The sequence below is a fragment of the Anser cygnoides genome, chromosome 15 (assembly GCF_040182565.1).
Source record: "Anser cygnoides isolate HZ-2024a breed goose chromosome 15, Taihu_goose_T2T_genome, whole genome shotgun sequence".
NCBI lineage: Eukaryota > Metazoa > Chordata > Aves > Anseriformes > Anatidae > Anser > Anser cygnoides.
Window position 1 is genome coordinate 10,090,901 of NC_089887.1, and position 24,390 is coordinate 10,115,290.

The following is a 24,390-nucleotide window of genomic DNA, read 5'->3' on the forward strand; positions in this document are numbered from 1 at the left end:
TAATGCAGAAAGAACAAGTTACTTCTGTCAAAATATTTTATTTTGGAAAGCACAAGAACAGCAGTGCCTGTAACCAGCAGTAGGCATTTTGCACCAACTCACTCTTCCTGGGGCAAGGCTGTGCATTCCTCAGTTAGATCTTGTCAGAACAAACCTGTTCCCACAACCCGTCTTGATTTTTTCTGTAGACGCGAGGTTTCCTATCAGGAAACAGGGAGCGCGATGGAAAGGGATGTTCTTTTAAAAATGTTAATGTAGATCTAATGTGGGAAACAAAGTGGGGTGGCTCAGCCAAGGGTGACGTGGAAAGATTCTGAAAAACAAGATGAGAGCAAAAGCTGCCTGAGATTCAGAACAGAAAGTTCCCAATTACTCTGCCTTTTAATAGGAGTATTTTCCACCCTCCCCAGCAGTACACTGAGGGAAGCATTGACAGCCCATACCCATCTCTGTGCTCAGCTAGGAGAGAGAAGGAAAAATGAAAGCCAGGGTCCCAGTGCCAGGTACCTGTAAGATCTGTTGATCATCTTGTTCCAACCAGAAATCTACGTGTGGAAAAGGCCTCCAGAAGTAAGGCCCAATGTGGAGCTGTTCCTTTTTGGCATCATAAATGTTGGTCAGCTGTAAGGACACAGAACAATTTACAGGGAGCCTTAAAAGTACTTAAATAGATGAAAGAAACAGAATTAATACAGACAGTTAATTAGTAATAACAAAAAGTTAATTCCAGACAATGTGGAAGGTATTAAGCAGCAGCTTTTGCCTTAAGACACACAGGGTGCGACCTTCATGCCCGTTCCATTGCGATTAACCAATTGTTCTGACAAAGACAATCCTAAACTGTAAGAACAAGCCCAGAACTGAACGATACTGCTGGGATTATTTACGGCCATGACTGGAATCTCATTTTACATAAATTATGCTGCCAAAATCTGTAGGGCTGTGGGCATAGCAGCACGTGGGAGCACTCTGTACTTCCAAGATAAGGGTTACCCTTGCAGCAGAAGGCTTGGAAGAGTTTGATGTCCACTGCTATCCTTTGCCTCCAGTCTTCCATATTTCCCATCTGTTTTGCTACTGCCAGAACACTACCACTGTATTTTTCCCCCCTTTAACTACTGACAGTTCATTGCCCCTCAGTGGTCTTCCCTTCCAGCAAAAAGATCCAGGTTGGGGCTTTTTTTCCCTCTGCTTTTTACTCACTCTTGCTCCTGTTAAAATATGGGCTGAACGCAAATCCTCATCGGGCCCTTTTTCTGGGAAGGTTGCGGGGAAAATCTCTGCTGTTTTAACGTTCACAGCTGGTAGGAAACAGTTTAAACACAGACACAATTAATTCTCACAAAACACTGGTTTGAAATGACCACATCCACAACACTACTACGTAGCAGGAATTTTAGAACGTGTCAACTGCATTTCTTGTATTTCTCTACCCCAGACCCATTAGCTCTATGGTAGCCCTTTTCTACTTGTTTTAAGAAGAAAACTTCTCTTTCTGCCTACACCTCCAACAGCAGCAATTCACTTAACTTCTGGGACAGGCTTTACCTAGTCATTAAAGACAGCCCATTAACTATCAGAAACTGAACAAGTATCCAGTTAAAAAAAATAATCGAATTCTAATTTAACTCACCTATTCCATAAATGATTGGGAAGTGAATATCCTTCTCTTCTCTGTCATTTAGTTCTGTAAGAGAAAAGGTCAAACGTAGAGCTTTGTTGTGTTTTTTTTTTCGGAGCAGCATTCATTTGTGTGTTACCAGAGAAGAGCAGATCTGATGTTGTTTTTCTTTTCTGTCCTTTTTTGCAAACAAAAAAACAACACACACAACCAGGAAGCCAAAAAGAAATATGGGAAGGTCAAGGTCAAGATCAATATGCCTGGGGCCTGGAGTAGAACTCCATCTCGTAACAGTATGGCCAGCTCTGGTCAGCTGTCATTTCACTTTCTGTGCAGGCAATTTACAGAAAACAAACAAAGAAACAAAACTACCATGCTGCCGAGTTCAATGATGCAAGTCACCAGGGGTATTTAAATGCAAAGACAGTGGAAATATGACCTGAATACAATACAAAGGAGAGGAAATTACTTTTTCCTTTCTGTGACATAGCACACTGTGACCTAACTAATTGAGTTTATGAGTTTATAAAGCGTCTAACACCACCACCAAAAGTCGGTAAGTTCCTTTCTCAGTTGCCTCTCAAGATATTCACAGCTGTACAGTCTCCTTCCACAGGACAAAGGTGGGGAAATGACCTGGTAATGATCCCAGGTGGCCCTACTACCAATTGAATTTCAGCAGCATTTGGTAAGGAGAGACCCCTCCCTGCACTAGTTATCGGACAGCAACACACGCTACCAGCAACAAAATTAAAGCTTACAAACCAACATGGAGGACTCGTGCTGTTCTTCCAGAACAGATTTTAAAAAGCCATGTGTGAAAAGACCCCCGCACTTTGACTTCAGTGGCTAAACATGCTTAAAAAATAAGAAGTAGATATTTTCTTACCTGTTACGCAGAAAGTCACCAAATGAACCTCATCTGGTTGGAGATCAAATGCTCCTACAGCAACAACGATAGCAGCAATGTATAAGAGTGACTGGTGGCAAAGCAGGTGCTGTATATAGACGAGGGGGCATTATCAGTGCTGCGCACTGCGGAATGGGTGGGCAGAAAGTACCTAATGCACTGTTCCTGGATAAGGCAACAGAGCAAAGAGTGGTTTTCAGGTTTGCTTCAAACCAAGTGTTATAAAATTAAAGCCACAGCTACTAAACGTAATTGACAGAAAGTAGCCATTTGTCACGGCAAAAACACGCTAGAAATGTGCCACTTGCTCCTGTCACTGGTACTGGCTTAAAGTAGCTCTGGCACTGGCACATCATCTCTGCTTTAGTTCACTATACATTTAATAACTCATATTTAAACGTACTTTCCTAAAATGTTACATACATAGTGAGCCAACCCAGCTTTTCATTAGATGTATTTTAATTCTGCTTTTCACCATCCCCCACACAGGGAATTTTATTTTTTTTTCAGTCCTATTGGAAATACAATGTTACTGTTTTAAATTGCAACCTGGTGCATGAAAATCAGAAGGTTTTAAAAACTGACCAAAACATTCTGTACACAACTCTCACGCAATATATAACACACAGAACAGGAATCACATCACAGCACATGAGGGGGTAACAGGGGCACCTTCCAGGACCTTTGCCAGTTCCAGTTCCCTTTGCATCCCTTTGCCACCCCCCTCCAAACCCGCTATGCATCCCTGCCCCTGCCCACTCCCAGTCCCAGTGAGGTTGAGGCCTCTCCGCACTCGGGAAGTGCTCAGCATGAGCCAGAGCACTCCAAATGTCCCAGCTGGTCCCTTCCATTCCCCATCTGTTTGTAAGAACCACAGTCACTTCTCCAGGCTACAGATTTCACAGACAGACATCCATCTTTCATCAGATACTTCCCGAGTGTAATTAATTTCACCCCCCCACATTAAGGTACAGAAGGAATAATAATTAACGAAGGTATAGATGTAGACAGTGACAACGCCTGCCCAAGATCCTGTAGCATGTCAGCAGCGGAGCCAGGAATCGAGCCCAGCTGAACTAAGCCCCAATTCCACACGCTACAGCGTCAACCAGGAACAAGTCCCAAGTCCCTGCCCTCCATCCCACACATCGGCCACAGCAAGCCGCAAATCCAACCCCTCCTCTGTGCCAAGCTCTCAGGTGGAAAAAACACCCTCCTAAATGAATCCAGATGTTTTTCTATTAAATGACAGGGGGCTCTGGTTACAAACAAACTTCACCCAAATCCAGTCAGAACTATTTGTTTTGGACATGAGAGTGGAAAAAAAGGTGAACTTACTAAGAAGCTGATTAGTAAGTTTTTGTGATAACTGCCTATCATCATTGAAACCTCCAACTAGGTGCAATTCCAGCCTAACAGAGATGGAATAACAGGAAACAGCAGTTAAAAAGACATCCCAAAGTGAATACCTTTACAAAATAATCCCCAGCCCAAACTACAAAGCAATCATTAGAGAAGCCTCACTTGGCTTCACAGATACCCTGGTGTATCTGTGACGGTCAGCACCAAAGGTTTGGGCTTAATTTTATAACCACCTTTAGGTTCCCACAAAAGGGTGAGTTAGATGTGGAGAAGTTTGCTCCTGTGATCTCCAGAACTACTCTGGACTACACAGCAGGGTTCTTCTCTGAGAGGTGTCTATGTAAAGAGAAGTCTTGTTTGCAAACCTGCTGACCAAACGTCTAGAAAAATAACTAGGGACAATATCGGTTTGGGGTGCAAAGTCCCAGGTGCAACAAGAAAGTGAGTGTGAGCATAAATCACCTAACAAGGCCATAGTTCAGTCTTTCAAAACTGGGCAAGCCAATTCATAAGATCATATCTTCTAAGTTAACTGAGCTTTTGTTCTTATCAAACTACAGAGGCAAAAATCTCCACATCCAGGATAAACCTCGTTAGCTAAATTCTGAGCTAAATTCTGGTTTGGAGCTTTTTTTTTTTTTTTTTTTGCTTTCTTTCTTTTTTTTTTTTTTTTTTTTTAAATGTGGGACCTAGAAAAATCCCAGATGGATTTCCAGATCCCAAAAGAAATTCACAAGACCAACAGTTTGGGTGGAAAAATAGAGGATAAAACCAAAACCAGCTATTTGGAAAATTCAGCACATCTGAAACAGAAGTTACTGGGAAACAGTAAACACTAAACCGCACAATGGCATTTTTACAGAGACACCAGTCAGAATAGAACCATGCTTTAAGTCACTGATAGAAAATAATACTCATGAAATCATCAGCAATAGTTTTCATTTTCCGTATGGCCCCTGATCAATAGGTATTTCCTGCACAATTACCTTGTCTGAACCCCACAAAATCACGTAAAAATTCCCCAACTTACAAACTGCAGTTACCTTTGTGAAAACACATAGAAATAAAAAAGCAGAGCTGACCTTCCATAGTCTGCAGAGTTAGAGAAAGATTTTACTGAACTCATAATGAGCGACACCTCAGCTTCTGTGTCTGATCCATCGCAGTGTGTCAAGCAGGTGGCTCCGCTACCTGAGGAAGGCGAGAGAAGACAGTTAATGACACCGGGGGAGGCTGTTACTCTGCTGTCACTTAAATCAGCATCAGTTTACATTGCTATAGCAGTGCAAGAACTGCATCTCCCACCTTCTTACTTCCTGAAATGACAGCATCCTCCAGCAGAAGAGATGGGCTGGCTGAATGAGACAACAATCTCTTTCCATGCCCCATTAGAAAATCAGCAGAACTGATGCAAAGGGTACAAACACCTTACTACCAAGGACCAAGCAACAGCTCAAACGACAGAACTCCAGGAAAGTAACGAGGCTCTTTGCATAAATTCTACCCATTATTACCAAACCCTGCAGACCCAAACAGTTAAACGCTGCCTCCGGCATCTGCACATAGCCTGGGACGCAGCAGCCAAGGGGGCTGCCACTGCCCACTGCCGCAGATCAAGTTTAGGATCGGCTCATTCAGCAACCAGAACACAGAACCTCAGGTACTGAACACCCTAACTCTCTGAACAAGTCATTCAATTAACGCATCACGTGACTTTCTGAGATTCAAGTTTATATAAATGTAATTGCAGTTTACTTCATTAATGCAGCATAAATCAACGCTGATCCTAGATGCATTACTTTAGAGAGGCAGGTTTTGGTCTGAATGCCTTTTAAGATACCTGTGTGTCGGAGCACAACTAAGTGGCAGGTAGTGGCATCATCTGATCCAAGAATAGAAACAGAACCTATTTTAGAGGAGAGAAACGCTGTAAGAACTTTGCTGTCATAATCATTGCTTCAGAAGGAGAAGTGCTTACATTCCTACATACCGTCCTTAGGGGTAGTCACTGCAAATTCTCTCTGCTGGACATAAAGAAGACCTTTGGGTTCCACAATTTGAGTAGGCCGACTTCTGAGAAGTTTTGCCTTTTCCTAAAGATAAATGATAATAGAGACTACAGTGGCTGAATTCTCAGGTGTATCCATTACTTGACAGAAACATCACCTCTGAAAAGCAAAGGGATCCGGGTCAGAGATAAACAAGGCATATTTCATATTTTGGAGTATTCTGAATTTATTCAGAGTTTTCATTTTCTTGCCAGTGATCTAGTCAATGTTAAATTCCATCACTCCCCACACACAGAACCCTCTGGGCCTGCTTTATAGATGATAAAACGGAGGCACAAGAAAAAGCAATGGGGCGTGGCTAAGCTGACATTAGATGACACCAGAGCTTATCTTGAAAGTTTAAAGAGGACAGGAAACAGGTCTCCTCCTTCTCTGAAACTTCTGAAAATGTAAGTTTCACTCTCCTACTGCCACAATCCAACATTTTTTTTTTTAATACTTATCAAAACATTGCTATTTATTGGGACATTCAGCAGACAGAAAACCCAGATTCCTGGGCTCTGACTGCCACAGTGCTGTCACAGAACTGCTGGGTAGGCAGCAAATTTCTATCCTGGGGCTAAAGAAAACATTTTACACAGTTTTATCGAATTTGCACTTATTTTTTTTTTCCCTTCAAAAACACAGTGTCTACAAAGAGGCATTTTCTGACGAAAACCACATTCCCAACAGCTCTGCCCAGCAGCCCCTGACTGCCAGCCTGCCGTCAGTACCACAGCGTTTACACAGCCCCGGAAGGAAGCGAATACCTCCCGCAAGTTACAGCCTTCACCTTTTCCTCCAGCTTTTCGGCCCAGCCCGCCGCACCGACCCCCGCTTCTCCTCAGGACATTCACCGCCCGGCCTCCCCCGGGGGACGCGGATTTTAGTTAATTTTGGGCCAACCCCAGGCTTTTGGGCGTCCCGGCACCGCCCCAGCCCGGGGCTCCCTCAGCGCTGGGTCCCCTCAGCGCCGGGCCCCCCCGCGGCTCCTCCCGGCCCGGGGGTCCCGGCGCTGCCGCCCCTCACCTCGAGGTGTGGGTAGGCGCGGATCATGGCCGCCGGGGGCCGGCCCAGGTCGATCCGCTCCCCGTTGACCAGCAGCGGCATCGCGGGCAGCGCCCGGGCCCGGGGCGGCTCCGCGCTTCCAGCCGAGGGCCGGGCCGCGCAGGGCGCTGGGAAACGGCGGCAGCCCCGGGGAGGGGAAGGGAAGGGAGGAGAGGCGAATGGAGGCGGAGCGGCGCCGCCCGCCGGAGCTGCCGGGAGGCCGGAGCCCGGCCGTGCCGCGGGGAGGCCGCCAGGGCCCGTCCCTCGCAGCGCTGAGGGCAGGGCCCCGCCGTGATACCGCCGCACGGCCTTGGCGCCTCACGGGACCCCGGGCGTGCGGCCGCCTAATTGTGGGCAGTCTGAGAAAGCGGCTTGGAAGTGACCGCGGTGAAGTGCCGAAATTACAGCTCCACACACGGCCCCAGCGCAAAACATAGCCCCAAGATGGAAGTTCATCTGCAAAGTCAAGGGATTTCCCACCCCGATGCCCATGATGTGTGACCGGAGGTATCTCTGCTCACTCGGCCGGAGAGCTACACAGGGGGACAGGGACAGCCCAAGCAAAGGGGACTGCTCTCAACCGAGATTGAAAACAAAACCACAAACAAACCAAAACAACGGTAAGCTCTAGCTCTACCTTTCAAATCCCATTTTCACAAAGTAAACAGTTACAGCAAATACTTTCTTCAAAAGATGCATTGTATTTCACAGGAGACCTAACCCTGTAAAGCAAAATTTCCATCTCTGAACCAGCAAACCTCTCAGTGTAATAGCAGCAGCTACAGAACTCTTTAGCAAAACACCAGCACCAACCAACACTCCTGGCTGCAGTTACATGAAGCAAACCAAATCTGTCACAGGAACTCCCTGGTCTTTCTATGATCTCTTCTAACTCAATTTTTGTTTTAAACAAGATCCTTTGGTATACTGAAGTTGACTATGCAACTTAGTAGACAGTTCAATGTAACATTACAAATGTGCAGACATTTCACGTCAGGGATGCCTTTCCTTATTCTGTTTTAGCTCTTAAGTGAAACATGGAAACTCCTAAACCACATACCTGATATCACAACTTGTGAAGTTTTACACAGCCTCATTTCCTACGTGACTGACTACGTTGGAGTTAGATGAGCTTTAAGGTCCATTCCAACCCAAGCCATCCTATGATTACTGAAGACATAAAAGTGAACAGAAAAAAGCAGAATTCAGAGGACATTTTCCTTGTCGGTGCTGTGAGAAGGCTTCTTCTATGCCAGGAGAGATATAATTATTTCAGATGGAAATCGTTTATTGCTCAGGAAAGACAGTAAAGACGACTAAAATTAAAAACAAAAGCTAAGCCCCAACTTAACGAATGATGAACAGATCCCACCAACAAATTTTACAGTATCATCCCTGAAACTCATTTTCAGTCTGTCAGAACAAACATCCCGACTTTTGCGAAGCTAGAGTGCACAGAGATCTTTAGTTACATAAAGAGATGTTTTCAAATGTATGGAATTGGCACCGTTTGCATCAGTCTTTATTGGCTCTGAATAAATACATTGCCTTGAACACCTACAAGTTCAGACTCTAAAGAAGGGCAGACGAATGAAGTTGGGCAGCTGTAAAGAATTTAGTCCAACGGGCATGAAATTTTCAACTAAATGTTACACAAATAACATTTTTTTCTACTTTTTATATTCTTTCTCATATCTAAAAGCCAGCAATCATGGAAAATATATGAAATCTGTACAGAGAAACTCTTCACTGACACACGGACAATACAATTACACCACTGACACCATCAATTCCTTTCTATTAGGGATATGGGTGTGGTTTTTTTTGTTTTGTTTTGTTTTTTGTATGTTTGAGTTTTGGTATTTTCAACATTCACATGTAAAATTCAAATCCTGAAAATAAATACCTGTTTCAGAGTGCTTCTCAAGCACCTCAAAGAAAACTATCTACAAATCATACATTCAGCTACTCTCATTTTCAAAACTTCCAATAATCACCACTCTACATGCCTGACCATTCTACATGCCTGAACAGCTGAAAAAAATGTGTCAGCTACGTTTTTAAGCAGCAATAATGCTTACCATCTGAATACATGTACCACTATCAAGGGGTTTTACAAAATACTGCCCTGCAGATAGGAAAAGCTTAGAGATGTGTGCAAAAGAATCACTGTTAAGAGTCAGTTCATGGCTTCCCTATCACAGGACCATACCATTAATTGAAACCAACTAAAAAAGGTCATCAGAGAATAGTTTAAATACTGACAGTGTACTTCTGGTCCCACAGAAATCAAAAGGAATAAAGACCAGAATTTCAACCCCGATATATAAAACCTCATAGAGAAACATTAGTAAACAAAAGTTTTTAAAAAGTCAAGAAAACCTATAAAAAACCCTCGGTAAGTCATAAAAAACATTTCAATGTGAAATTTGTAAATTATCACCCTATTTATTCTCTAGGCTTTTCTAACAATATATGAATTTATCATAACACATCTGTAGAAATTTGACGATGAAGAAATAACAATTTTTCTTAAATGTAGTTACTTAAACATTAGCCAGTTTGGAAAGTTGAGCTCAAGTCTCTTTACGAGCAAAAAATTGCACACAATTTTCAACCTTTTCACTTCTGGTTGGTTATCCAGGTCAGTGTGGGTATTGCACATGAGAGTCTGGAGGAGAGCCAATGCTGCTCACTGGGCTCCGGGTATTTGACTCATAAGAATTTGGAGCAATTTCAACCACACCATCATTTTGAGGAGTTTCTCCTTTCAAAAAGTCATCATCTTCATCTTCAGAAGTACCCTGCATAAATGTAAAATGAACAATGAGAGCAGAAAGATACTGCATGTCTCTATTAAGATTTGACAGAAGTAATGAGTGCTAAGACCAAAAAGGGCATTTCTAAAATAAAATTTGAAATGTTGCAGCAATCAGATCTGCTAATCAAAATTACAAATTTATCAGTTAACAAAACACACCCAAAAATATGTTATGGCTTTGTAGATTTGTACAAGTTATCACTGTTTTACATGTTATCACAGAAAGGAATATAAAACACACAGTTCTGAGGACTTGAACAAAAAACTGACAAAGAATAGACATTCTGCAAGAAGGTAAGTAATAAACAAGCTACATAGGAGCAGTGGAAGGACATAATAAGACTTGGGTCGTATTACAATTGTCATAATTGTCATAACTAGTTGGAATGGCAAGAGAATCTCTCACTATGAAATACTAAACCATACCTACAAAATGTATTTTCCAGTGCCACCAGACAAACTTCTTCTGCAGAGGGGAAAACTATTCTCAAAGCAAGGCTGGATCAATCCCTAAAGCTTCCTTTATCTAAGTCACTTTCTCATAAATGTTTATTATGCTTATACTCTCAAAAAAAATCAAAAAAATCCTGCAATAGAAGCAGCTGACAGAGATTTTGCAAAAGCTGAACTACATTTTGATCAGGAAAGATTACCCTTTTAATGGGTTTCTTCAGATTCTCAAGATCTTCAGCACTCAGTTCTTCCCAGAACTGATAAAAAGGATCAATAGTCTTCTTTGATCTGAAAGCAGAATTAAAACACAGTACAAGTTAATTTATTCAGTAAAAGTAGTATGTTTTTTTTTATTTTAATAATACAATGCAAAATGCTTGGAATTTTGATAGCCTTCTTTAGTATTTTACAAGCTATTAAATCTCTATACAATCCCCAACTAATCCCATGAATAACTTCATTTTGCTGATAAATATAAATTTAAAATATTTGCTTGAGGAGTTTGGCTACAATCAGGTCTCCTAAGTGAGTATTTTTAATAGCTACACTATCCTCTCAATTATGCATAATTTTCTTCCATTTTTTTAACTGATAGTTTTGTATGGCTTCTTTTAAGCACATATACTTCTAAGAAAGGTCTTCCTTCTTTGGAAACAGCTTTCTTTCAAAAGACAACAAAGAACATTGCTCTCATAACATTAAAGTAATTATATCATCTGTCCTGGTTTCAACTAGGCTAAGGTTAATTTTCCTCCTGGTAGCTGGTAGGGTGCTATGTTTTGGATTAGGATGAGAAGAGTGTTGATAACACACTGATGTTTTAATTGTTGCAGAGCAGTGCTTACACTAAGCCAAGGACTTTTCAGCTTCTCGCTCTGTCCGGCCAGCGGGCAGGCTGGGGGTGCAGCAGGACCTGGGAGGGGACAGACCCAGGACAGCTGACCCCAACTGGCCAAAGGGGCATTCCATACCATCTGGTGTCATGCTAAACAGTATATAGGGGTGGCTGGCTGGGGTGGGGCTGCTCGGGGATAGGCTGGGCATCAGTCAGCAAGTCGTGAGCAATTGCATTGTGCATCACTTGTTTGTACACATTATTATTAGTAGTATATTATCATTATTATTATTATTACTATCATCCTGTCTTAATAAACTGTCTCTATCTCAACCCACATTTTCCCGTTTCTCTTCCCCATCCCAGAGAGGGAGGGGGAAGGGTGAGCTAACAGCTGTGTGGTGCTTAGCTGCTGGCCGGGTTAAACCATAACAGAATCCCAGTGCTAGACATTTGGAAAACCAGAAATAATCCACTATTCATTAAAAAAATCAAGCTACTTAAATAAGATGAAGTCTCCAATCAAGAATCCCTATGCTCAAGTTTAAAACAAAAAACCAAAACACACACAAAAAACACAAAGCAAAGCAAAACAGAACAAAAGAAAGACACTACTACAACTGCTCCAACAAAACATGCATTAGGCTAACATTATGGTATTTCCATCCAGGAAAATGGGTTCTGCTCCTTCTTCATCACTTTACACCCCAGTAGGGGTAAATTTCTATTAAAATCTCTTGACAGTCTCTGGTTGAGATATGCCACAAGAGAAGTACTAAAGCTCAGGGAAGAAAGTGATCTGTGGGAACCTAAAAGTTTCTTACAACTTTTAGTTTGTTGTTTTCTACAAGACAGAAACGAATTGTGTATTTTTAAACTATACCTTTTGAGCACGTAGGGATCAAAGGGGAAGAAACTGTCAAGTGGGTTAGTGCATGTCTGCACAAGGTCACCCCCAGTCCCACTCCGAACAACTGGTATGAACTGCCTGTTGTTCCTCTCAATAATTGTGTAGCAGAACACCAACTGGTATTTCCTTTAAAAAGGCAATAAAGGAAAGATAAGCATTTCTAGCACGTAGAAAGCAAGTATTTCAGATGGCATTGAAATACAAAAGTTATTTTTAACAAACATAAACATCACTATATTGCAACTGGTATTAGGGATTTTCAAGGCAGTCACCAGAAGAACGCATGTAGGAGTCTATTCTTTTCCTCAACATTCCTGAAGACTTCACTCCAAGTAGAACCATACTGGCACCAATACAAAACAATGAAACGGTTCTATAGTGCTGTAGGATTTCTTTGAAACTGAACCAGAAATAAACTTATCCCACCATGAATATGGGGAATCTTATACAAGTTCTCTTGGATGATACTCAATACTATCCTAAAAAAAACCCACATTCTAAAATAACTGTGCTGTTATTATACATACACACTCAAATCTATATCTACCTGAAACTGAAATAAATGTACAGGTACCTTGTAATAGCAGCGAACAAGTTCACAACAGAGGGTATACATATCTTCAGAGGGTTTAGTTGACACATGACAATGCGCTCAAAATTTAAACTCTGCAGATATGACAGACCTTCAAAATAAGAACAATTGACAAACATATTATATACAGGTTATTTATCACCTAAGCTTAGCATTATTTCTAAGAATTTCCAGTCTTACCAGTCTGCACTCTGCACAAGACCACAGAAGCAGATACTAAGGCTCACTCTTACAGTAGAGATCTACCCCACGGCTTATTGATCAGAAAAGCTGCCACAGCTGAGGGACCCTTCCAACAAAGACACTACACTTACACAGGGACTGACAGAGATAGCACCATTATGGACTGTAACAGATTATTAACTGAAGCTCACACTAGTTTTACACAGCTCAAATTCAAATATGTTCAGTAAGTGGGGCCAGAAATCTATGCTGAGGAGTTATTTGCACTGTTTTCAACAGCAAAGAAAAAAAAGGATTATTTAGCTTTGTAGCCCAGGTGTATAAGCCATCTTACTTCATTTAGATTATAATGTAAATTTGCCATCAGATACTTGATTGAATTGACTGTTAAAAAAAAAAAAAGAGTGAAACTTACAAATTAATGCCAATGCCCTTCAAACCTAATACACTCACCTTTCCTTAAATTTCCATCCAAAAGCTGCTTGTGACGGAAAATAAGCGTATAGAATGCTGCCTGACATGTAGAATAAAATGGCCCATGGAGAGCTACATCACAGCAAGCATTAGCCCCTGTATCCTGATTATCAATGTATTTATGCATCCAATTAACCAGCAGATCCAAGCATGCTTTTACTGTACTATAATGGAGAAAAACAACGTGTAAAAATAGCATCTGCAAGGAAAGACATTAAACAAGTATTCAAAGTTCTCAGTGGTTATAAAAACATCAGCAAGAAAAATCTCACTGGAAAAAGTAGCTTCTGTTACGAACTTTCTCCTTTACCTCAGCAGGAAATGAAACAATATATCAATACTGAAATCTCAAAACAGTGAAAGCACAAGATGCCAGAAGAGATGAATCCGTGAACGCATGCTGCATTTGACGTGCACAGTAAACAATAAAAATCTTGGGCCATGAGCCGTACAGACAGATATGCCTCCAATGTCCAACAATTGCAATACCAAGTTAACATTAAAGTCACTGAGCTCACACTTTGAACAGCATAAAAATACACAATGTGTACATAGGAAAGACAACATTTTCACTCATTTGCTGAAGTACTTGAATCCCATATGTATCAAGATACTCTGACACAACTTCCCTGTCTCAGAGTCCACATAAAATGCTTAACAAAGGCCATTAAAAAATCTGCTTCTGAGTATCACATATACTGAGCATCCATGACTCTGCCTGAAGACAACATAACCTACCCATGCTCAGTATTTCTTGGTAAGTGAAGCCTTAAACAGCAAGAAACGAATCCTAGCAAACATTAGCTTGCATCCTGGAAATACAACACCTTCCTGGAAAATTCAAGACAATACTGAAACATTATTGTGGACAAGACAAACAAGACTATCAATATTGGTTTACTGGCAAAACTGTGTGAATAGAAGACTAACACTGGATGCACATTCCATGAATTCTGTACTTAAACCTCAGCATTTATCATAAATTGTTTGGTTCTACTCATATATCAAAACAACTTACACAACTGGAATAAATTTAGCTCTTGCCAAAAAGCTGCCAATATAGCTGCCAGCAGTTTGCCTGATCACTGAAGGATTGTTTGGATCATGCAGTTTTTTCCAAAGATGGTCTAAAAATGCCTCAGCCAAACCCTGGAAACAAGATACATAGAAATCATGAGTTGTTATGCTGATAACACTGAGTAATAGATTCCTAACATTCAATTCCCACAATTTCCATAAGCAAACCATAAAAAGAATCCCTCCATCACTGTAAGTACATACTCTCAATGTTGGAAGAACGCTATTTTCTGTCTTTTTCTGTATTTAGTTGTAAAAAAGTGAACGAAACCTGAAATTTAGGACAGAGTGTGGAATAAATACACAAGAAGTCTTTAAAAACAAGAGCATTAACGTGTTAAACAGGAAGCAACTGTTCACCATCTCTTGTAGCAGAAGGGCATCCAATGAAAATAACAGGAAGATGAATTTAGGGAAACAAAAGGAGTGATTCTTCACTTTAAACAGTTATATTCTGGAACTTTTTGCCACAGGAAGTTCATGATACCAAAAATTCACATCACTGCAAAAAGCAATGAGGTACTTTCCCCCTTGAATTTGTCCATCATCTGCCATTACCACAAAGGAACATCACTTTGGCTCAGGAAGTTACTGGGCTATTGCTGGAGGCTGAGAGGGCATTCTTGCAAAGCACCATAATATGCTTGCCCCATTCCAGTACTCTTTCCAATACATACACTATTCACCACTGCCAAAAGCCAGGCATTAGCTTAATTAGATCCTTAGCTACTCTTGTGCAAGAAGCATGGTTGTTCTTATTTTAAAATGGTAATAGAACAAGTAGTATTTTGCTTAAGAGATGGTAAAGTGGAGGGAGGAAACAAACCATAGATACAAATTGCAAATTGAAGAAATTGAATATACAAATTCCAAACTGAAGTCAGTATCTTTAAGATAGTTTTGGGGTGCTGAAAAAATTTACTAGAGCACTGTGCCTCAGGTTCAAGAGTCCAATTGATTCCTGTAAAACATGTCTATTAACCAAGTTCTTTTACAGTGGATTAGATTTGAGCTATTTGCTGTTTACAAAGAGCACAGCAGGACCAGAGATATAATGGAAAGCTTGAAAAAGCAAGTAACAGCGAAGGGAAGTAAAGATACTAATGAATCCTGATGTATCTTCCGCCAAAACGTAAGGTAATGGTAGAATTACAGCAGAAACCAACTTATTTTTGTAGAAAAGGCAAAATAAGGATGCAGAAATAACAGAAGGCAATTTTAAAAACAGTTTCTACTCACCAATTTAAAGCTACAGATGTAAAACATGAAATACTGCACATGACATGACGCATGAGTTGGTAAAATGAGCTTGTCAAAAACAGACACCAGGTCCCGATACAAATCCTTTGTCTTGTTGATATCAAGCTTGCCTACACAACAACAAAAAAAGTAATTTCAAGTTTTTTCCTGGTGTTGTGAAACTGACATTTATATCTTTCTGAACCAGCAAGAAACATGTTAAAAAAAAAAAAAAGAAAAAAGAAAAACCACTACCAAACTAACTTCTAGGCTTATTTGGCATCTAAAACAAAAATGTTTTTAGTAAGACCTTCCAGGACCTCAGTTCTACTAGTATTTACATTGGTATATATGAAGAATATCTGCATGATTGCACATATATAATACTGGCAGACATGCAAACTTTACAATAATGTGCTAATTCGGAGGAGCCAGAAGAAAACGCTAAAAAATAAACTACACGACTAATGTGAAGACAATAAAGCAAAATTTTGCTAAATATTATTCTAAAACAGTAAATCTAACACATTCAACCCCTTAGTAAATGCCTATTTAACTAAAAAACTATTTATCCTTCCACTCCTTGTAATGCTACAGCTCGGATTCAGTGTCCTATTTATATAACCAAAATGTCTCCAACTGAAGACTAATGTCATAAATGAACCTTTGCAGCCTCAGCCAGTAAGACTGTGGTCAAAGACAGGAATGTGTCAACAGCAGAATTTTACCACTGAAAAATGAGGGCTCTATCTTGTGGCAGCAGCAGAAAGCAAGAATTCCTCTTGAAGTTTTTCTCACTTGTTAGCAAAACAACAAATCCAGTGCTCATGTGTTCTTACCATCCACATGGCAAACATCTTTAATATAGGAAAACAGGATGGTCATCAAAATATCAAGCCGCTCCGCAAGCGGATGGGCCATTCTCTCACTACTGGAAGAGACAACTTTGTTTCCTTTTCTTTCTTCATCTTCCTCCTGTTTGATAAAATGGCAGTCATGCACCTTTTACACATACAGTATCACAAAGACAGCAATTACAGGAAAAGTTAAACTAAATTTCTATGTTTGTGCTGAAGGGTTTTTTTTTGTTTGTTTGTATAGTTTGCTTAGTATAAGCAAATTTTTGCAAACTAAGTCAATTAGCACAAATTCTTTAATAAGATTTATATATAGCTGCTTGATTTTTACATAAAGAAATTGATCCACTGTTTATATGCTGGATATTTACATAAATTCAACACCTAGAGAATGCCGTTAAGGTTTGAAGATGTTTCACTTTTTCCTGTTTGTACTGCAGCAACAATAAAGCAATAAGGTATTCCTATGCTTAGTGCAGAGACACCTCAAAACTGAAAAATTTGGAGTAGAACAAGATAACCAACCATGTCAAAAAGTCCCTCCTCTGCAGATTTTTCCCCACTATCAGAGTTATTAGCAGCTTCTTCAGCATCCTCAATATCTTGCTGTGGAGTACTAACCTACAGTTGCAAACAAGAAATTGAATTTTATAAGACTATAACAGCAACAGGAAACCTTCTTGTATTATCTATATAAAAGAAAAGGCAATACTAATAACTTCTAGGCTAGATCTTGACCTTGACTAAATAAACATTTTAAAAGGGAATGATACGCATGCAATGCACACACACTCTGAACTGCCTCCAGAATATAAGCTTTCCCCATAAATCGGACATATGCTGAGGTTCAGACATATGCTCAGGATATGCTGAGGTTCTCCAAAATTAAAAGCCTTAATCATTTACAATGCTATCCCTTCTTTCTCTTTTTATGACTACAAATCCCTTTGTTTCAGAGGGATAGTAAAACACATCAACCACACATTCTCCATCCATTAACATTGATCACCACGAAAAAGTTGTTTCAGTTGTGGCACAGTACACATCATACAATTAACTCTCAGGTGTGGTAACATCGTAAGACTGGGAATTAAGTATATATCTGGTTGGTTTTATACTGATGACCACAAGCAGTACTAGAACATAGCTTTTTGTTGAACTTAATGCTGAAGAGTATTTTCTACTCCATGAATTTTAACACCAAGCTTTCTTAAAAGGTAATACAGATCAAACTTACATCCAACTTTAACAGTTTTTCAACAATAAGCTCCAGAATCTGAAGCCTCAGTGTTGGAAGGTACACTGTAACTCGTAGCAGGTTATGTACGTAACATTCCTATAACACAAAATTAAGAGATAGCTATAATAATGTTAACCGAAATCCTTTCTGCCAAGGATTTTTAAATACATTTCTCACTTTGTCATTTAAAGAGACAGATATAGGTTAAGACAGACTGTATTCAGTCTAGAATAAATTAACATATAAACCAGACACCAACTTACAATTGTTAAGCTGTGTTATCATTAACTTCTTAATCTACTATTTCCATGCTAATTTTTCCAAGTATCTCCAGACAGAATGAGTATAAATATTCTGTAAGAGTTATTCATTTCTACATTCATTTGTCCCTAAACTTCCCCCAAGAAAATGAAAACAAGCACATTCCTCACTATTTCTAGAATCAGATCTAGTAGCACTGTTTGAAGTAAGACTAATAAATCTTTGGTTTAGGTTATTAGAATAAAAAGACACTTCTAAATTCAACAGGTAAGTGTTCTCACAGTCATTCTGATTATAATTCAAACAAATTAATAAACAAGTTCTGTGAGTGTGCACATGCTCACACAGACACGTACAAATGACAACACTGCAACTTTCACATAGCAAAACTGTCAAGCTAACACATTTAAGTACACCATAGTCTCTTTGTGAATATGCATTATAACACAACCTTTAATTACATAAGGACATATGATTTTTCCACAGGCCATCTGGCTCAGTGCATAAAATGGACAGAGCTAGTTTACCGAAAAATCTATAAACTGAAGAGATTTAACAACAATGCATGGACCATACTTTAATTATACTCCGCTCAAACCCTGCCCTGAAAACACAGTTTTTAATTTCTTCACAACATGCTCCTCACTGAACTGCTTAAATAAGTTATTCCCATAACACCTTTTGAGAACTACTATCCATCTCATTTTACAGATAGGGATCCAACATCCAGAGTTATTTAAAAAAAAAAAGCCTAGCAACATATACAAACAACTTTTTTTCTTTCTTTTTCCCCAGTGCTTGTAAGGTTCAAAACACAGCTCCAACCGACCTTCGCTGGTAGAGCAGGGCTCTGCCCTTCTGTAAAAGAAAATGCCAACATACCAAGTTGGAAAGAATAAATACAAATACCGTACAAGAGCAGTAACCTGTTAAAAGATTCCAGCTTGTTTTCTATGACATAGGAGCATCGTACTAGAGATGTAATAAAACATTTTAATACCCTGCTCTACTGGCAAATTGGATTTCACCTCCATCACCCATTGCTTTCTGTCTGCTTATCAAATCCCCTGTTGTTCTGATGAATGCTTTCCATTTTTACAATAAATGAGACAGGTAGCCTACCGTCTCCTTACTATACAACCCTGAGATTCATCGCCAAACAGGTCCATCTTGTGCATTGATTAAGAATGCAATCCTGTGGAAAAAGATATGCAGTTATCTCATTAAAGACCGGCATAATGCCTATGCACAAGGAACTTAAGTATGTTTGGACAACCTTTTACTAAACCCACACATGGACATAAACATAAAAAACAACATGATTTTTAAGCAATACACTAAAAAATTTCTATTAAATACCTCCAAATCAATTGTCATACTTTAAAAAGCAAACAAACAAACAAACAAAAATAACGTTCATGGCTCTTACCAGAGTTCTTTCTGATTTATTAATGAAAGGAAAGCTTTCTACAAGTATTGGCATAAGAAACTGCAGTGTTCTGCAGAGAAGAAAAAAAAAAAGAAAGAAAAACAGGTTGCTATCATGACAGCAAATACTGAAGCTCCAGCACTCTAAAGACAATAATAATTGGAACATCTTATTATCTGGAATAAGCTTATTCGCTTACTTCACAGTAACCTTATTTTAAGTTAACTAATTGTATATAAAATCTGTTTTTGTAAGAATCATAAAATAGACAATAGACAAAAAGCAAACTTTCACTGTCGGCTTGTTAAAAGCTACTTCAATTATGTTGCTATAAACATGACTTTCCCTACTTCCTATTCCCATTCAAATTAAAAGGAGTCTCAGCTGCTCATGCCTATGGAAATTTCATAATGATTGGACAGAACGTTACACCATTTAGTGAATATTTAAAAAAGTCACACAATGAAATTAATTATTGTACTACCGATTAGGAGAAAAAAAAATCTTCAGTTTTGTAGCTGTAAGGAAAGTGCATATGAAACCTAGGAATTAAATACTTACGAAGGAACATATCTTACAACAGTTTGCAGTGCTCTATGGCATGTATTAAAGTTTTCAGAAAGGTCTAGAGAAAGAAAAAAAAAAGTACTGTTATCCATTGGGTTGCAGAAAACCAACTCAGGAACCAACAAAAACAGTTCATATCAATTAAATATTTTAGAAAAAACAAAGAAAATTGCATTTTTTTTTTTAAATAAAGTTGAATTGCTTTACTACTAAAATAATTATGAATATTAACTCCAAATAACATTCATGGTATCAGAATATACTCTGAATTCGCTGCCACCAAGCCAGATATTGTTGCTATGCTGTCTTATATGGAAGCTAAACTTTGAAATCCAAAATGTATCCCACATTACAGAAATATTTACAAAACGTCAAATCCAAGCCTAAAATTAGATAAAATCTATCTAAAGATTATGCTTCATTTTTGCACAAGTCAAACAACTAATTAGGCTTCTATAAAGGTAACGTTACAGGTGAACACCAGAATAGTAGTTGGCTCTTCACAAGCAGAACTGAAATTTATTCCAGCTTTCAAGACATGAACTCACGAAATTCTTGAAAGACATTTAGCTATGTGTTTGCCTAATCAATAAATGCACTAACTACATGGCATTTTTGTTATTTATATCAACTGAATTAGCACAGACACAACAACACTCAAGAATCCTCCAACCTAGCTAGTTTTATTGAGATAAATAAAATTAAAACAAAGTAACTCCTAACTTTTCTTTGGCTTTGAAACAACCTAGGACTAGGAATGTTTTCCTACACATCCAGCCATATTCCTACAAATGCTCTACAAGGAACAGTATTTTGGAAGTACCAAGGAGTGGGTCACCACACCACTAACTCAAGTACAAGGAATTTAAGGATGTCATGTTTCCTTCATGCTTTATATTAACTCCAATAAATTAATTTTGTAAAAATGGAGCAACATGCAATGTATACGTCTTTAGTAAATGTTTTATGATAGCATACACAAGCCTTACTTCCTTTATACTCACTTTCATCATCATCATCAGAATCTGAAATATCCACATCATCTTCTCTGATGGTTATTCGAGCTTCCAAAAATGAGATCATTATTGGAAAACTGTACAAGTCTTACAGGTAGCAGTTTCAATGCCAAATCAAAGTACACTGGACAACTAAAGCACCAAAATTATCCACACAAGTTTTTAAAATAACAGTCAAAAACACAGATTCAGAGAACCAGGAGGTTCTTAAGAACATCCGACATGACCATCATCTCAGCTTTCCCTTTTCAGTAGTAAAAACATTATGTAGTTCATTCCTCGTCTAAACATCTTCACAAATGGGGTGCATTATAAATCTAATTGCCCCTCAGAACATGATTTCTGAAATGTAGGTACAGAAAAGGGTCTATCACAATTCAGCCATTCAAATTGATAAATGGAAAAAAACAACAGATTGTGATATATACTACACAGAATTTAGCTAAGAAAGAGACATTTTAATAAGCAAGCAAAGAAGATGAAGAGAAAAAAAACTTACGGGGAACAAATTGGGATACAATCATGCGGAGGCATGGCCTAAGATGGACAGTTTGCGCTGACACCAAATTGCCAAGAAAACCCAAGTATTCTTCCACTACCTCCCGGCTTCTTCTCAACCACGGCAGCTTCTGAAAGCAATTAAAGACCAAGATGTCAAACAGATGTTTTGAGCACTAAGCTCTTAATCTTCCCATAGAATAAAGAGATACTTACCAGCAAAAGGCTGACCAGTTGCTCAAAGTCCTTGGTCAAGTAGGTGACAGAAGCTCGAAATTCATGCAGCCAATTAATGATCTGGGCATCCTAAAAATAAGCAGGAAAAAAAAAAAAGCAACTATTTCAATAAACAATATGATCAAACCATTTTTAATAGTAACAACTATAAAACCACAAGTCAAAGATTAAGACTGTAAATAGAAATTATTTACAATAAATATAAAAGGGATTTCTTGAACTAAATTAGCGCACTCACCAACGATATTCTAGAATGAAAGAATAAATGCCTATCAACTCCTAAACCAACAGCCTGCCTGGAAGGCTTAAGTTACAAGCTGAGCAAGGCATGCAAAACTCACTTGGACAGACTCAGAATCCATTTTTTTTTCTTAGTTTAAGGAAAGAGCCATTCAAGTTTTGAAGTAAGAGATATATTGAAACAGTAGCAAATCTACACAGAAAATTGTACACTGAATTTGCTTGTACTCCCCAAAAGGCCTGCTAAAAACAATACAACTTTACAAAATGTCCCCTTTAAAAAGAAAAGGAACTTAATACAACATTATGCTTCCTGCAGCACTCTTTGTATTGCTGGGCTCTGTAGTTTGATCGAAAGAGAAAACAAAATGGAAAAAGGGCAGCAAACACGGCGGGTATTCACAGCTATAAGGAACATACCTGGAACTGTTATTTTAACTGCTAAATACATATGCATCTTAATGCTTAATTAACCACGCTTTCAGTGAGACCGGGGGGGTAATAATTGACACAGCTTAAAGGCACTGCAAGTCAGTAGCCATGGTTTGACATAACCACGGTTAGTGATCTGCAGACAAACATCACTGACCTAGAAGGAGGACACCTGGAAGAAAAGAAGACCCCATCCATCACAAAACAAAGTTTCTCACTCTAAAGTCAGTAAGCACGAGGCATCACTTATCAAGATTCTGCATACAGGATGTATGTATAAATCAACAGTTGCTGGTTTTCATTCAGAGATAATTCTGATAGTTTCCACAAAGCAAAAAGCTGTTAAATGCTGCTAAATGTTTAAAGCAAAGGCTTTGGTGACACCAGCATGACCTGTCTGACAGGTGACATTCAGACTGCTGAGCGTTAAATCATCAGAGCTCCACACTGACACGACTTACCTTTATGTCTGGGTCTGACAGCTGGTGCTTTAACAACTCATAATCGGTGGTGTCACCCTAGCAGGGGGAAGATAAATAAGGAACATTTATTACCCTTCTGACAAAACCCACACGTGCCGCTAACATACCTAAGCGGCCTAACGCTGCTTAACAGCAACAAAGAGAAGGCGAACACGAGGGGAAGCCCACGAAGGGATGCGGCAGCAGCACACCGGCCCGAGGGGGAGCTGAAGCTGACGGGCCGTTTGTGCCACTGTCTATGCAGACAGCGCCGGGGTCGCCGTGCTTCCCCTCCGCCCGGGGCACCGCGGGGGCGGGCACCGCGGGGGCTGGCACCGCGGGGCCGCCCCTCCGAAGGCCCCTTCCCGAAGGCTCACCTGGCCGCACTTGAGCAGGATGTCGGGCAGGGTGCCCCCGAAGCGCACCGCCTTCCTGGGCGGCGAGCTCAGGAACTCGTCCCCCCGCAGCATGGCCGCGGCACCGCGCCTGGGGGGCCGAGGGGGCGGGGGCCGAGGGGGCCGGTCCCGAGCGCTGCCCGGCCCCGAGCGCTGCCCGGCCCCGAGCGGCCGGCAGGGGCGGCCCCGCCGCTGCCCGCTCCTGTCCCGGCCCGGCCCCGGGAGCCGCCCCGCCGCCCGCTGCCACACGCCGCCGGAAAGGGCCCCGCGCCCCGCCGGAAGCGGGCTCCGCTCCTCCCCACCACCATAGAGAGGCGCGGCTAGAAGGGCAGCGGCCGCTCTGCCTCCGCGTCGCTGGTGCGGGAGGAGCGGGGCGGGCGATAGGACCAGAGGGAATGGGCTCAGGGTGCGCCAGGGGAGGTTCAGGTTGGAAACGAGGAGACATTTCTTCTCAGAAAGAGCCGTCAGGCCTTGGGACGGGTTGCCCAGGCAGGTGGTGGAGTCACTGTCCTTGGGGGTGTTCAAGGAAAGGTTGGACGTGGTACTGAGGGACATGGTTCAGTGGGTGACATTGGTGGTAGGGGGATGGTTGGACCAGATGATCTCGGAGGGCTTTTCCGACATTAGCGATTCTAGGATTCCGTCTGCTGCCTGCAGCAGCACCAGAGTGCAGCTGGCCTTAGTCCCCTTTACCAGCTCTGCACACACTGCCCTGTAGTTAATACTTCCGTCCCACTCGCTTGCCTCCCCAGAAGTCCCATTGGAGCTTTTGTAGAATTTATGAGTAACTTTCATTTGGTTTCTCCACGGAGAAGATGTTCCTATTTAAAGAAATATATATATACACACACAGCACCAAAACTTTCTTCGGGTCCAGTCCACATCTGAAGAACCCTGGGCCAAGCGTGTAGCCTTCCATGTGGCTATAAATTAAGGGTGACGCAATGCCTTAGTGGTCGGTCACTGCAGGAAGTGGCACGTAGGGTGCCACGCTGAGCTAGTTTCAGGTAACCAGCTACAAAAGGCTCCTGTATAACCACATAACAAAGATCCAAGCTGTGGTTACTGGACATCTTGGCTGCACTTGAAAAAAAAAAAAAAAAACAGCCCTATGTGCTCTGCAAGGCTGAATAAATCCAGCTTCAGATGTGCGACTACGTTCACACACCGACAGCACCCCCAAGC

General features: G+C 40.5%; 2 protein-coding genes and 1 long non-coding RNA gene across 12 annotated transcripts; 1 reads left to right on the forward strand and 2 right to left on the reverse strand.

Moving 5' to 3' along the window:
- Window positions 1–22: 22 nt before the first annotated feature.
- Window positions 23–7,198, reverse strand: NTAN1 (N-terminal asparagine amidase). 9 transcript variants are annotated; one of them, XM_048067104.2, is made up of 10 exons: window positions 6,971–7,198; window positions 5,884–5,986; window positions 5,734–5,799; window positions 4,976–5,084; window positions 3,870–3,943; window positions 2,511–2,564; window positions 1,634–1,687; window positions 1,204–1,301; window positions 508–621; window positions 23–313 (listed from the first exon to the last, which is right to left on the reverse strand). In XM_048067104.2, exons 1-10 carry the CDS (start codon window positions 7,049–7,051, stop codon window positions 134–136), a joined length of 933 nt encoding a protein of 310 aa, XP_047923061.1. In that variant the 5' UTR covers window positions 7,052–7,198; the 3' UTR covers window positions 23–133. The 9 variants fall into 9 exon arrangements, with proteins under 9 accessions (XP_047923061.1, XP_047923074.1, XP_013032378.1 ...); XM_048067117.2 differs by having other exon boundaries at window positions 5,884–6,061; window positions 6,971–7,161; XM_013176924.3 differs by lacking the exon at window positions 6,971–7,198 and adding an exon at window positions 6,735–6,886.
- A 277-nt stretch (window positions 7,199–7,475) lies between these two features.
- Window positions 7,476–8,935, forward strand: LOC136786430 (uncharacterized). The gene is made up of 2 exons (XR_010825060.1): window positions 7,476–7,608; window positions 8,012–8,935. It is a non-coding gene; the product is annotated as an uncharacterized lncRNA (long non-coding RNA).
- On the reverse strand, window positions 8,908–23,474 carry RRN3 (RRN3 homolog, RNA polymerase I transcription factor). 2 transcript variants are annotated; one of them, XM_066977508.1, is made up of 17 exons: window positions 23,188–23,474; window positions 22,811–22,867; window positions 21,657–21,746; window positions 21,442–21,571; window positions 20,931–20,990; window positions 19,921–19,984; window positions 19,360–19,429; window positions 17,667–17,765; window positions 16,955–17,050; window positions 16,412–16,547; window positions 15,573–15,703; window positions 14,275–14,405; window positions 13,236–13,420; window positions 12,582–12,690; window positions 11,981–12,133; window positions 10,463–10,550; window positions 8,908–9,792 (listed from the first exon to the last, which is right to left on the reverse strand). In XM_066977508.1, the coding sequence occupies exons 1-17, from the start codon at window positions 23,278–23,280 to the stop codon at window positions 9,634–9,636; spliced, it is 1,851 nt and encodes a 616-aa protein (XP_066833609.1). In that variant the 5' UTR covers window positions 23,281–23,474; the 3' UTR covers window positions 8,908–9,633. The 2 variants fall into 2 exon arrangements, with proteins under 2 accessions (XP_066833609.1, XP_066833610.1); XM_066977509.1 differs by lacking the exon at window positions 20,931–20,990.
- Window positions 23,475–24,390: the final 916 nt, after the last annotated feature.